The 12,865-nt window shown below is 58.7% G+C and overlaps 1 protein-coding gene across 1 annotated transcript; it reads right to left on the reverse strand.

The window, feature by feature from the left end:
* Positions 1–366: 366 nt before the first annotated feature.
* R3HCC1L (R3H domain and coiled-coil containing 1 like) lies at positions 367–12,477 on the reverse strand. Its single transcript, XM_071446203.1, has 7 exons — positions 12,118–12,477; positions 5,643–7,116; positions 1,619–1,794; positions 1,437–1,507; positions 1,228–1,323; positions 938–1,078; positions 367–779 (listed from the first exon to the last, which is right to left on the reverse strand). The coding sequence occupies exons 2-7, from the start codon at positions 7,101–7,103 to the stop codon at positions 724–726; spliced, it is 2,001 nt and encodes a 666-aa protein (XP_071302304.1). The 5' UTR covers positions 7,104–7,116; positions 12,118–12,477; the 3' UTR covers positions 367–723.
* Positions 12,478–12,865: the final 388 nt, after the last annotated feature.

Raw genomic sequence — 12,865 nt, forward strand, 5'->3', positions numbered from 1 at the left:
CCCAGGTGCCAGCCTCCACCCGGGGGCAGGGCAGGAAGCCCCCAGCCTGCCATGGCTGGCAGCATGGCCACATCAGAGCCCCATGTGGGGCCGGGAACACGGCCCTGCCCAGGCTCTGACAAGGGCCCCGCTGTTCAGGGCTGCAGCTGCTCCGCGGAAGTAAACAGGGCTGCTGCCAGCACATTCCTGCCTGCCGTCCTGCCCGACCCCTCCTGCCTGCACATCCCCCACAGCCGCAGGGGACAACCAGCAGCACCTGGGAGGGGTGGACATCCCCACAGCCCGCGGACCATGCGCAGCTGCCCCCGGCACGCACACCCTGCCCCGGTATGAAGGGAACGGGGAGCCACCACCCAGGCAAGCAAATAAAATAAATGGCATTTATTAGCAAAATAAAGGACAGAAACTCTCACTCACAAGGCCCTTCCAGGTGGCCAGGGCTACCTCACACAGCCCCCCATGCTCTCTGCTGAGCTCCCTGCATCCTGGTGCTGCTCCTGCTGTGGCTGGCAGCCTTGGGGGTTCTGCCCTGGGCAGGGTGGGCAGTGCTGCCTGACAGCAACAGCATCCCCACAGCACCAACCAGCCTGCATGCTGCTCAGCCCTCTCGGTGAAGCAGCCCAGTGCTTTTGGACACAGTGCAGAATCTGTCCCAGCTCTGAGATGCTGAGTGCTCTGCCCGCCTGCAGAGAGGGACATGGGCTGAAAGTGCAGCCTCCTGGCTCAGTCTCGGCCCTCCCAGGCATCCTCCCGCTGCTTGTTCTCCAGGCGCTTCCTCTCTGCAGAGACAAGGGGGTCAATGCCACATCCCTACCACCCCACCTCCCTGTGGAAGTGGCTGGAGCCCACCCTGCTGCAGCCCCCTCTCACCCAGCACCCTGTGAGACAGAGCATATAGGAGGAAGGGCCCCCTACACTGCAGCCCCTCCAAACTCACCTTGAGCCTCTTGCAGCTTCCTCCTCTCTGCATCTCGCTGGGCTGGTGTCTGCTTGCTCCGTACCCCCAGGGCACCGATCACCAGCCGCCTGGCCAGGACAGCTGATGTTTCAGGGCGCTCCTTGGCTGGCTGCAGGTACTCTGTGAAGATGGGGGACATTACTGGGGCATTCTGTGAGGGACACGGCAGCTGTGGAGCCATGCTGGCTGCCCCAGCCCTCCCCAATTATCAGGATGATGTTGCAGCACAAGCAGGATGGCACAAGCTGGCACAGGGCAGCACCACTCACCAGCAAATGCCCTGGCTTTGGCTTTAGAGGCGCGGGTGCCTTGGGACAGTGGGCGCGTCTTCACCATGAGGTGCTTGGTGCTGAGGGCATCACGTGCTGCAGGAAGAGAGCAGCATGTCCACGTGCAGGGACAGCCCCACGCCCAGCATCTGGCTGTGGGAGAGGGATGCCTCCTCTCTGCCCATCCCCAGCTGAACCAGGAGCAGTACCTGTTATGGGGCTGGAGAAGATGCCCAGGGCGTGCGTATCATCCACCCATTTAATATCAAAGCCTTTTTTCCTGCCAAAGAGAGGGAAGGTCAGCGAGGCACAGGCACCTGATGGGCAGGCATGTGGAGCAGAGCCCAGGCAGGGAACCCCAGCACCAGGGACAGCGTGCTGGCAGACTCACTGATAGCTGCAGAAGACACGCATCAGATCCTCGGTGCGGAAATCCGCGGGGAAGTCGTAGATCTCGATGACGTGCGGCAGCTCATCGTCGCTGATGTCTGGAGCAGCAGGTTCGGCCCGATAGTAGTTGAAGCGGGGTGACTGCTGGCTCTCCTGGTGCTTCTCACCCCCTGAGAGCTGCAGCAGTAGGAGAGGCACAGCACTGAGCAACCCATGCCCACCTGCCTCACAGCAGTTCACAACCCGTGGCAACTGCTCCCCAGAAAGTTGTCCAGGCCCCTGCACCCCACCCCAGCACTGCAGATGGATTCATGGCTTTGAGAATTAGGAGTTACCAACCAGGGTTCTCACACCAGGCACCTGCTTTTCCCATTACCAGCATCCCTTCACTTGCCATGCTCGGTGGCCAAGTCAGGGACATGGTAGGAATGGCAGGGATGAAACAGAACATGCATCTCCAAGCACACTCCCCCTTCCACAGTGATGTGGTGACCTGAAATACCTTAGGGGAAGAACAAGGAGCAGGATAGTAAGGCCAGGAGGAAAGATTGATGTCTCTCTGCTACATGGAAACACCAGGCTCAGCACGCCCCGGCTGCAGCACATGCACTGGAGCAGCCAATCAGCACCCCAGAAGCCAAGATGAAAAAGACAGTGCTCCACTGAGGAGCAAGTTCTGCTGGTTAATCACCTGTGCACCTAGAAATTAATGGTTTATTTCTCATTTGAATTTGTCTGACTTCACCTTCCAGCTGGCAGTTCTTGTTCTGCCTCTCCACCGGATTAAAGAACCCTAAGTCCCTGGTCTCCTCCCCATCACAGCACTTACTAATGTTAATCAAGTCCCTTCTCAATCTTCCTATTGATAAAATGGGTTGTGCACCTTTAGTACCTCACAGTGGGGCACTTTCTCCAGCCCTAAAAGATGATGGCTGTAGAGCTTTTCTACCATGCACATTTTACAGCCTTTATTTAAAAAACAGGCAGCAGCCTCCTGCTGCCACAGCACAAGGGTGCATCCAGCCCCTGTTTCCCTGTGTCCCACGGCACTGCCAGTGCCAGCTGGTCACCCTGCACCCTGTTCTGCCCAGTGGGTCTCCTGGCATCCCTTGTTGAATCCTTGCTTTCCAAACCACACTGTGCCACTGGCCAAGGGGATTCACTTCCCTCCTTCAGCTGAGACCCCAGGCCAGGTGCAGTCCAAAGTCACTGACAGCTCCTGTTCCCCTGGAGCATGGGGCTGGTGTGATGCCAAGAAATGGGTACATAACTCAGGCGGGTTCCCACCCCGATCCCCTAAGCGATCATAGCAGAGCACACCACGACTGCAAGGTTAGAGTCCATAAATCCCAGCCAGCTCAGTCGATAAAAAGTGCTCATTCCGACAATTTTATGGGGAAGATGGATTCACGGCAGGTAAGGGGGTGCTGCCATAGCGGCTGGATGCCGGTGGAGGGTAGAGCTGAGTTATGGAGCTCATGGAATGAGCAGAGCTGCCAGCAGAGCCTCCTGCCCTGCCATCACCCCCGTGCAGGGCAGCACACTCATCAGGCACCCTGCGCCTGCTCGGGGAAGCAAGGGAGCCATTCCCAGGCAGGATAAAGCCCTGCAGTGCTGCTTGAGGGAGCAGAGCACTCAGGTAGTGCCAGGCAGCGGGAGGATGATTAGAGAGCAGGAGCACAGAGTGCCGGAGCAGCCCTTGACCTTCACAAATCACCAAGTGTGGCGGGGCAGGAAGGACAGGAGCCGTCTGGGAGCAGGGCTCAGCCACGCGGCAGGCACGGCTCAACAGGTCCCCCAGCACTGCCAGCCCAGCACTGCCAGCCCAGCCCAGCACAGCACAGCCCTGCCCAGCACTGCCCAGCACAGCCCAGCCCAGAACAGCCCAGCACAGCCCAGCACTGCCAGCCCAGCACAGCCCTGCCCAGCCCAGCACTGCCAGCCCAGCACAGCACTGCCCAGCATTGCCCAGCACAGCACTGCCCAGCACAGCACAGCCCAGCACTGCCCAGCCCAGCACAGCACAGCCAGTCCAGCACTGCCAGCCCAGCCCAGCACAGCCCAGCACAGCACAGCCCTGCCCAGTACTGCCCAGCACAGCCCAGCACAGCACAGCCCTGCCCAGCACAGCACTGCCAGCCCAGCCCAGCCCAGCACACAGCGTGCCAGCATCTCCCCAGCTGTGGGGCACGGCAGCCAGTGGGAGCCACAGTGCGGTCCCCAGCCCTGCCAGGCATCCTGGGGAGGGTTCACTGATGGATGGACAGACAGACAACAGCAAAAATGAAGCCTGTCCATCACATCTCGCTGGTCTCTGAAGACACAGTCCTGCCACAGCAGGTCAGAGGGGTATGTGGCTGCTGGCTGAGACCACAGCCCTGGGCACGCACACATCGCAGCCCCTGCCATGCCGCACCGCCTGATGGAGAGTCCACAGAGCCCGCACGGAAACGGGCACAGTGCTTAATTACTCTGTGTTCAAACTGATTTCTACTCTGAATTTGTCTGGTTTCAGCTGCCAGCCAATGGTGCTCACTACAGTGTTTTTTTCCTTCTAGATTAAAGAGCCATCCGCTATCAGAAATCTCTCCTCCACACAGAACGTCATAAATCTTGCTCTCTGCCAGCTATCTGCATTGCATAAGGATTCGGTTTCGAGGAAGATGCTACTAATTTTCTTGTTCTTCATGTTAATTAACAACAGGCTCCCTCTTCCCTAGAGCCTGTGCCCTCCCCAAGCAGCTACATCCACCTGCTGGGAGCTCAGAGGGCTCAGGAAGCACGAGGCGCCATGTAGGAATCTGCAGGGGACAAAGAGGGCAACTTTTGATAAATCCCTATTTCAGGTTCTTTTTCACCCATTTTGGGAAGCTCCCCGGAAAGCTCAAACTTGTCTCAGAGCTTGTGCATAGGGGAGCCAATACAGATACTCCTTGGAGTGAGAACCTGCACTGCACAGCACAGCCTTGCTCACAGCATCCTATGGCTGCACCTTCCCTGACCTTCCTCCCCTGAGGACAAAGCCATGCCCGTGGCATCAGCCCACAGAAAGCCAGTGCCACCTGCACCAGCTGTCTCAGAGCAGCAGTGCTGTCCTCCTCACACCAGCACTCACCACAATCTCCAGTCTAGAGGGTGAGGGACAGTGGCTCAGGAGAGCACAGCCATGCAATGATGGGAATACCCAACACCCTTTCACATCCCCCAAATGTGAGCCCTCTGTGTCCCACTGTCTCAGCACTGTGCCAGGCTCCAAGAGGACACATCAGCCCAAGCAAGGCCTTGCAGACAAGGTGGGATCTGTGCCCCTCAGTAAGGTGCTCTTGAGTTAATCTAATAGATGCTGTTATCAAGGCACCACCCATCACTTCACACCCTGCTTCCAGTCGGGGTAGGCAGACGCTGGATGTAACAATATTAATGTTGTTTGTTTCTTCAGGAAAATTACCAGTTTGACGCTACTGATTTAAAATGCAATAAGGGATATCCAGCCTTGCTGCAGGAACTGAGCTTTCCTCGTGAATGGCAGCAAAATGGTGTGGATCCTGGCACTAAGCAGCCAAGTGTAGTAAATTCAGCAGCATGTGTGCAGGAGGGAATGGCAATGAGCCACAGCTGATTAAGAAGCCATAGTTTCGAGGAAACATCCCGTTGCTGTTTCAATGGGATCCCATACATCTCAGCCCGTTTCTTTATCACCAGCCCTGGTTTCATGAGGGTGCAGTTGCAGTTTACAGCACTTCAGCAGGTTTTACTGGGCACACTTTATGTACTACAGAGGGGCAATCACCCCAGCCTTCCCCAGCAACACCAGATGGGATGGGACAGAGGGGGAAGATGGAGATCCCAGGGGAAGGCTGGCTCTAAGAGCAGGCAGCACAGGCAGCTAGGCTGGTCATGCCCTGGGTGCAGCCTACCCACCCCGTGCACTCACCCCAGAGAACACAGGAACACATCCCCCACATCCCAGCAGGCACCAGCCACCGGCCCTGCCAATCCCCACAAACACTGGCTTGCAGAAGTACCTCCTCCAGCAGGCGTGGGTCCAGGCAGTCCCCATCATCGTTGAACAGCACATCCCAGCTCTCCTCAGCACCTGGGCTGGTCTGGCTCAGGGTTTCAGCACTGGCACTGGTCTGTCCTTCCGTAGGGGAGCTGCTGTGGAGACCTCTCTCTTCTTTCTCAGCCTCCTGGTGCTTCTGCAGCGAGCCCACATCCTCATCTGGCTTTGCCAGCTCCTTGTCCCAGGATGCAGGTGAGATCCCCTCTATGCCATGGCACAGCTGCTCTAGGAGCACTGGGGGCTCACAGCTTTCCAGAGGTGCTCCCTCCCACGGGCTGCTCTCAGATCCAGCACTGCTATCTGTGCAGGCAGAAGTGCTGCCTGCTTCCACTACAGCAGGCACCAGGTCAGCCTCCCCTCTGGGATCCCCAGCACCAGCAGTGCTCTCCTCCATGGCAGGCGGGAGCTGGGATGGGCTGCCCGTGCCCTGCTGTGGAGTGCTCCCCCCTGGGAGCCCTGGAACCTCGCCCATGCTGCCCCCCAGGAACACAGGTTCACAGCTGGCTCCTGGTGCATACAAGGTGCTCTCCCCAGGAACCTCAGCTCTGCCTCCCCACGTCTCCTCTTCCTCTGGCACCCCACTGGCACAACCCTCACTCTGCTCTGCCAGGAGAGACCTCTCCTCCTCCCTCTCCTCCTTCCTCTCCTCCTCCCTCTCCTCCTTCCTCTCCTCCTCCCTCTCCTCCTCCCAGGCTTTCAGACCCACTGTCTCCTCCACCAACTGGGGCACCCTGCCATGGTTGCCCACCCCTGCTGACTGCAGGACAGCCTCTCCCAGGCTTTGGGAGAGGTCCTCAGCTGGATCTAGGGTGCTGTCCCCCAAGTGCTCCAACATGCCACTCAGGCCTGTCTGACAAGCCAGTGCTTGGCTAGCAGCGGGTGTTGGGCTAGTGGGATCATCCCCAGACTCAGGGGTAGCCTTCACAGCCCCAGCCTGGGCATTCTGTGGGGATGGAGGGTCAGGCTCAGTCCTTATCACCCTGTGGTTGTGGCTGAGCTCTCCGGGTTCTTTGTGAGACGCTTTGTCCTGCCTGTCCCAGTGCTGAGCAACAGCTGGATCTGGGCATGGCTCACACACGCTGGGTGATGCCTCTAGGCTTTCCAGTGCAATAGGGCAGCTCCCTCTTGTCCTATGGCTGTGCCTGGCAGAGGCTGTCCGCAGCTCCTTGGTGGCATCCACCTTGTCCTCCCTCCTTGCCGCTCTGCCTGCCTGTGTTCTGGCTCGGGGGCTTGGCCTCTGTCCCTCGCCCCTGGCCCAGGCTGGGTCCTGCAGCAGCCGGTGGTTCTCGGGCTCCCGGCAGTGCCCGGCCCCCCGGGTGTCCCCCGCCGCTCGTGCCTCTCTCTCCCGCCGCGCTTTGGGCACGTAGAGGGCCATGTCGGGCTTCCTGCGGCGCGCCCGGCCGCCCTCTGCCTCCTGCTGCATGGTGCCACCCTGCCTGCCAAGAGAGAACAGCGTCACTGTCCTGCCCACAGCCCAACAGCCCCACGGCTGAGAGCACAGGGAGCAGCCCCTGCCCAGGTCACTGGCTCGGGGTCCCAGTGCTCACCCTGCTCCCTCAGCAACTGGCACACGGTGATAGATTGTGCAGCCCCAACATGGCCCCACAGCAGCGTATCTGCAGACAGGGTTTGGGGCCCAGAGCACCCCAAAGCCCTACAGCCTTTGGTGGGGCACATCCAACTTGGGGGAAGCAGGGAAATCCTGACAGAACCACTGGGGCGCCTGCCCCACTCCGGCAGCTGCTACCTGGGACCCTCGAGCCCAGTGTCTGCAGGTGAAGCAGAACACCGAGACCATGCACTACTCAGCCATCAAAAACCACAGAGAAGCCTGAGGCAGCCACAGAACAACAGAAAGCAAACCCCGGCACAGGGATACCCTGGCGCAGGACCATGGCATGATGCAGCCCTGCTCACCTGCTGCCCCGTCCCGACAGAGATTTATTTTTCATCATCTTTGGCAGAAGCAGGCACACCACAAGCGGCCAGGCCCCCCTGCCCCTATAAATATGCATCAGACAGGGTTTATGGAGACGGATGGTGCGGGGGGCTGCACTGTGGTTGAGGGGAAGGCAGAGTGGGGCTGGGCTGGGGCCCCATGATTAATCACTGCCCACTCCGTTTAGGGGGATTCATCACAGGCCGCTGTCAGGTAAATCACTGGAAAAACACCTCTTCAGTAATTAATGTGAAGTGACGGATGGACAGCCCCTGGGCCCATTAATCTGGACCATCAGCGCCGACCGAGATTATGAATGTCAGGATGCATAAACTGCCGGCAGATCAATAGGGCCAGGAACCCATCCAAGGCTCTCATTTCCGAGGCACCTCCGGTACATTAGGCTCCCCTGCACACAGCCCCTGACCGAGGCGCGAACGCTCCCCGTGGCCCCTCACCAACAGCAGCAGTGGTGCCAGCAAGGCGAGGGGAGGCCAACCGCTGGCTGGAAAGTGGCTGGGGCTGCCCATGCCACACAGCATCATCCCCTCTGTGATGGATGGACACACCCTTGCCTTGGCATGACAGATGAGTCTCTCATGGCTCTCTGGAAACCACTGGAAAAGCCCAGCAGGGCAGTACCCCTAGCGTGACCGCGGTGCCTGTGCCTGCACCTCATGCTGCGAAGGTGGGCAGGAACAGGAGGTGCAGGCACGGGTGCTGTGGTGATGCTGAGCATCATCCCAGGGCTGCCCCAACCATTTTTCTGTCTCCGTAGCTCTTGTCATTTTTCCCCCCCTCTTTGATACACTAATTTTGCTGGCAGAACGATCCCCTTTATCTTTATCGACCGCAAGAAAGGAATGTATCCTACAAACCTTCCAAGGACTGGATTAGTCATTTTTCAACACTGAGGCATTATACATTTTCTCAGCGAGTGGCAGCCCGAGTGCCAGAGGGGAGGGGGCACTGCAAGCCCCCCTGGCACCACCATTTCCAACCACAGATAGCTTCCAACTGCACAGAAGCGTGTTCTGCTGAAGGACTCTTCCTAGCCAAACCCAAGAGTCCCAGGCCATGGCTCATTGCTGAATGTCTTGTGAGGGTCAGTGATCTCCCCAGGCTCTCCTTCCTGACAGTTCCCAGCACAAGGAGCAACCAGAAGCAGCATTTCTCCATGCAGATCCCATGTCACCTCCAAGAGCCTTTGCACATAGGATTTATGGGCTCCTCAAAAACCTGCCATTCACCTTGCCTCACCCTCCAAAGCAGATGGTGCAGCATTAGCCAGACGGCTGGTGCTGGGAGCATCCTCTCCCTACACAGCTTTGCCTCTGCCTGCCACACACTGCTGGGGAAGAGCTGCTTCCTGCAGCCTGGGAAGAAGCATGGCAGGGTGGTAGATGACCCACACTGGCAGGGATGCTGCAGCGCTTTGTTTTTTCCCCACAGGGCAGCACAGCCCCTGCCCCCAGCCTATCAAACACTTCATCAATGCCACAGCCACGGGTCAGCACCAACTAATTTCATGCTCTGGGAGCCAGAGCAATGGCCCTGGCTTTGGGTCTCATTCACACTACACTAGGCAGGGCAACCCTACCACTTCCAGAGTCTGGGACCAAACTTGCCCCACAAAGACAGGCAGCAATGAGCAGTGCATCCCCAAAAAAGCCTATGCAGCCCCAGATGCTGTCTTGTTTCATGGACCTGCCTAGCAAAACAATTCAGTGCTCTGACACAAAACAGGAAAGGCCATGACACCATGGCAAAAGGGGTGATGGGAGTGCTGCCCAGCTGTCTGCCACATAAAGCCCACCAGCCCAGCACAACATAGCCCAGCATGGCCAGGAGGGTGCTGGATCATCAGCCAGGAGGCAGCCAGAGCTCCCTGAAGGCACAGGCTCCTCTCACACCATTCCCAGGAACACCCTGCTCACAGGGAGCTTGTGCTCATGGTATGCATTGGTGAGGTCTCAGGGAGCTGCCCGCTCAGGTGCCAGCCTGTGCTTCTCCTCTAGCAACCATCTGCAGCACACATGGGCAGCATTCTCTCCCTGACTTCTCTCCCTGTCCTGTCAAGTGAAGGACCCCACAAACAAGAGCAAGTCAGCCACAGTCCTGCTCAGAGAACCTGGGAACAGGCAGGGATGCTGGGCTGTGGTGCTCATGTGGAACATGGCAGCTCCTGGAGAAGTCCCAGTGCCACACAGCACCCTCTCAGCAGGCTGCTGCATTTCCTGGCAGGCAGCTGTATTTTTAGCCTTCGAGGTTTCTAATTCCACTCAATCCATATTCCCATCAATAGAGCAGATAACCTTAAAGCCTTGGCAGTGAACAGGGATGGCAATACTGGGGTACCAGGAGCCTTGGGGGACCTCACGCAGCCTTGGCATGCAGCTCGCACACCACAATGTCACTCTTTACAGCCTGCAGCAGATTGGGCTCTTTGAAGGGGAAAAAAATAACTACAATAACAAGATTAATAAAAAGGCAGGTACAAGGAGATTCTAAACAGCTCCACTGGGGAACCTGCCACTTGCAGGACTCATCCCATGCCAGGCACGTGCCATGGCACACTTACCAACTGCACAACAGCAGCCGCTGGCAGCCCGGGCAAGGACTGTCAGAGGTTTTGGCTACCCTGCACCTCTCCTGCTCTCAGCAGAGCTCCAGCCCAGGCCACCTGGCTCAACAGCAGGCAACGGGGCCAGGAAAGGACCTGGATACCTGGTGGAGACAGAGCAAAGGCATGAACACAGCCACTGGTACAGGGCAAAGCAAAGCATTCAGGGAGCAAAGAGCTGCATCTGCGGCTCTTTAAGGCATCCTGTCCCCTGCTGCTAGCAGAAAGAGCTCTCCAGCAGCCACACAACACTGGCTGTGTGAGGAGGTGGCAAAAACGTCAAAGGCACTGAGATTTCAATCGTGCCTTTCACTTGCAATACTCTTAGGAGACACCTGGAATAGATGCTCTTAGAAGATACCTGGAACAAGAGAACGGGAACATTCCAGACAGGAAGATGATTTGAAAGTCAATAGTGTACCCTCACAGCTGCAGGGGGGCACAGAAGAGGGAAGGGACAACAAACCAGCAGAAGGAGTTAACAGCCAGAATGCTAAGGGGAATACAAAGGACTTTACAAATATAACCAGGCAGAATCAGCACAAAAGTGAAAAGGTCTATTAATAAACAAGGAGGGAGAGAAAATTAATGATGTCTCAAAAATAAAGATGACTCAAAAGGGAAAACTCACTGTTTTTAAACAGAAAAATGCAAATGAGGCAGAGGCCTTGCAAAAACAGCTGCAGCAAAAGCAAAAACAGCATGTCCACACAGACACAGTCACCTGGCCAGCCTGGCCAGTGCAGAGATGAACCTATTAACCTGCTGACACATAGTGCCAAGGAGAAACCAGGGCCCGAGCGACGGGTACAGCAAACAAGGCATTGATTTTCTCTGCAAGAAAGGACAACACAACCAGAGCTGAGAACAGGACAAACCCTGTTCCTATCCCCAGTGCAGAACAAAACTGGCAGTTAAAAGAGCCAGCATACCTGCACAATGAATGATGGACACTGGCTTGCCCAGAGTTATTTCAGAAGAATCACTGGGCAAAGTTTTTTGATGAAGCAAGCAAGAGCCAACTTAGCTGAACTTCAGGGTCTTGTTTTACAGCATCTCTCAAACTTCTACTTGAATAATGAATTGTCATTAGATGATACTGAGCAGTGAGCTGTTGTAAACACTATCCAGAGAAGACACTGTTGAAAGGATCCAAGGAATGAAAGCAGGAAACAAAGCAAGACCTAGACTGGGAAAATGAAGTTAAAATAACCCAAAGTAGCTACCCTGGGAGCAAGAGCAGCCTAAAAAGCAAGGGCCAGAGCCCTACAGTGCATTTACACCAGGAAGCAAGTGACTGGGATGACCACCCTAAAATGTGCAAGAGGCGTATCTGGTCACCAGCATAGTGCCATGGGCCACAGCAGGCAGCACACAGAACCTCGCAGGTGGTGTGAAGGATACACGAGGATGCAGAGGCCTGCAGGCAGCCATGAAAAGCAGTGTCCAGCACGTGTGAGCAGCAGACACCTGTTTTACAAGGCATGGCAGAGTGGCGCACCGAGCACCCAGGAACCCGTACAGCTCCCCTGCACTCAAGGGCTGACACACGGCCCCGTGACTCTGTACTGGGAGAGCTATGGGGTCTGCAGCGTGCCCTTATCCGGGCATCCCGGGGGCTGCCTGCCAGCCCATTGGGGACGGCGGGCTTCACGTGGGGATCAGCGCTTGGACGGGGCGAGGGGAGCACGGCTGGGGACAGGAAAGGGACAGGGGACAAGGATCAGGGCTGGGACACCAGGGTGAGGGAGAGCGGGGCAGCGCCGAGAGCGGGCAGGGGGCGCACCCCGGCCCGCTGTGCCCCGGTACCGAGCGCCCCTCCGTGCCGGGCCGGGCCGGGCCGGGCCGTGCGGCCCGCCAGGCCGCCGCCGTTACCCGTGGCCGCGCCGGGTCCCCCGTCGCTCCGCGCCGCGCCGCCGCTTCCGCCGCGCCGAGCCCGCCCCGCCGTGGGGAGCGCCGGGACCTGTAGTGCGGGACCGGCAGCGCGGCCCCGCGCCCGCCCCGCCCCGCGCCCGCCCCGGCCGCCGCTCCTCCCCGCGGCCCTGGGCACACGGGCCGGTACCGCCGCCGCTCCTCCCCGCGGCCCTGGGCACACGGGCCGGTGCCGCCGCCGCTCCCCCCCACGGCCCTGGGCACACGGGCCGGTACCGCCGCCCTCCTCCCCGCGGCCCTGGGCACACGGGCCGGTACCGCCGCCCTCCTCCCCGCGGCCCTGGGCACACGGGCCGGTACCGCCGCCGCCGCCGGGGCGCACCGTGCTCTGCACGGCACCACGGGCGGCCACGGTGCCGCGGCGAGCCGTCCTGCCCCGGCAGCGACCGGCAGCCACCGGAAGGAGGCTCCGTGGCTGGGATGGTGGTGGACACACGGAGAGCGACCCCCGCTCCCGCCCGCGGGAGCCGTCGGTGTCCCGTCACCGTTCAGTGTCACACAGCGGGCGGGAGCCGTGGTGCTCGCTGTGACCGGGCGGGCAGACGTGGGGACACCGCACTAGGAAGGCTTCGGGCCAGCCGGTGCGGCCGCCCTGGTTAGTTTGGCCGATGGGCAGCGGGTCTCTGCCCACTCCCCGCTCCAGGACCTCCTCCCTACCGAGCCGAAGCTCTCCGATGCGATTTCCGTCCGG

Source organism: Agelaius tricolor, unplaced genomic scaffold (genome assembly GCF_023055355.1).
Source record: "Agelaius tricolor isolate 1412-34295 unplaced genomic scaffold, bAgeTri1.0.p SCAF_22, whole genome shotgun sequence".
Taxonomy (NCBI): Eukaryota; Metazoa; Chordata; class Aves; order Passeriformes; family Icteridae; genus Agelaius; species Agelaius tricolor.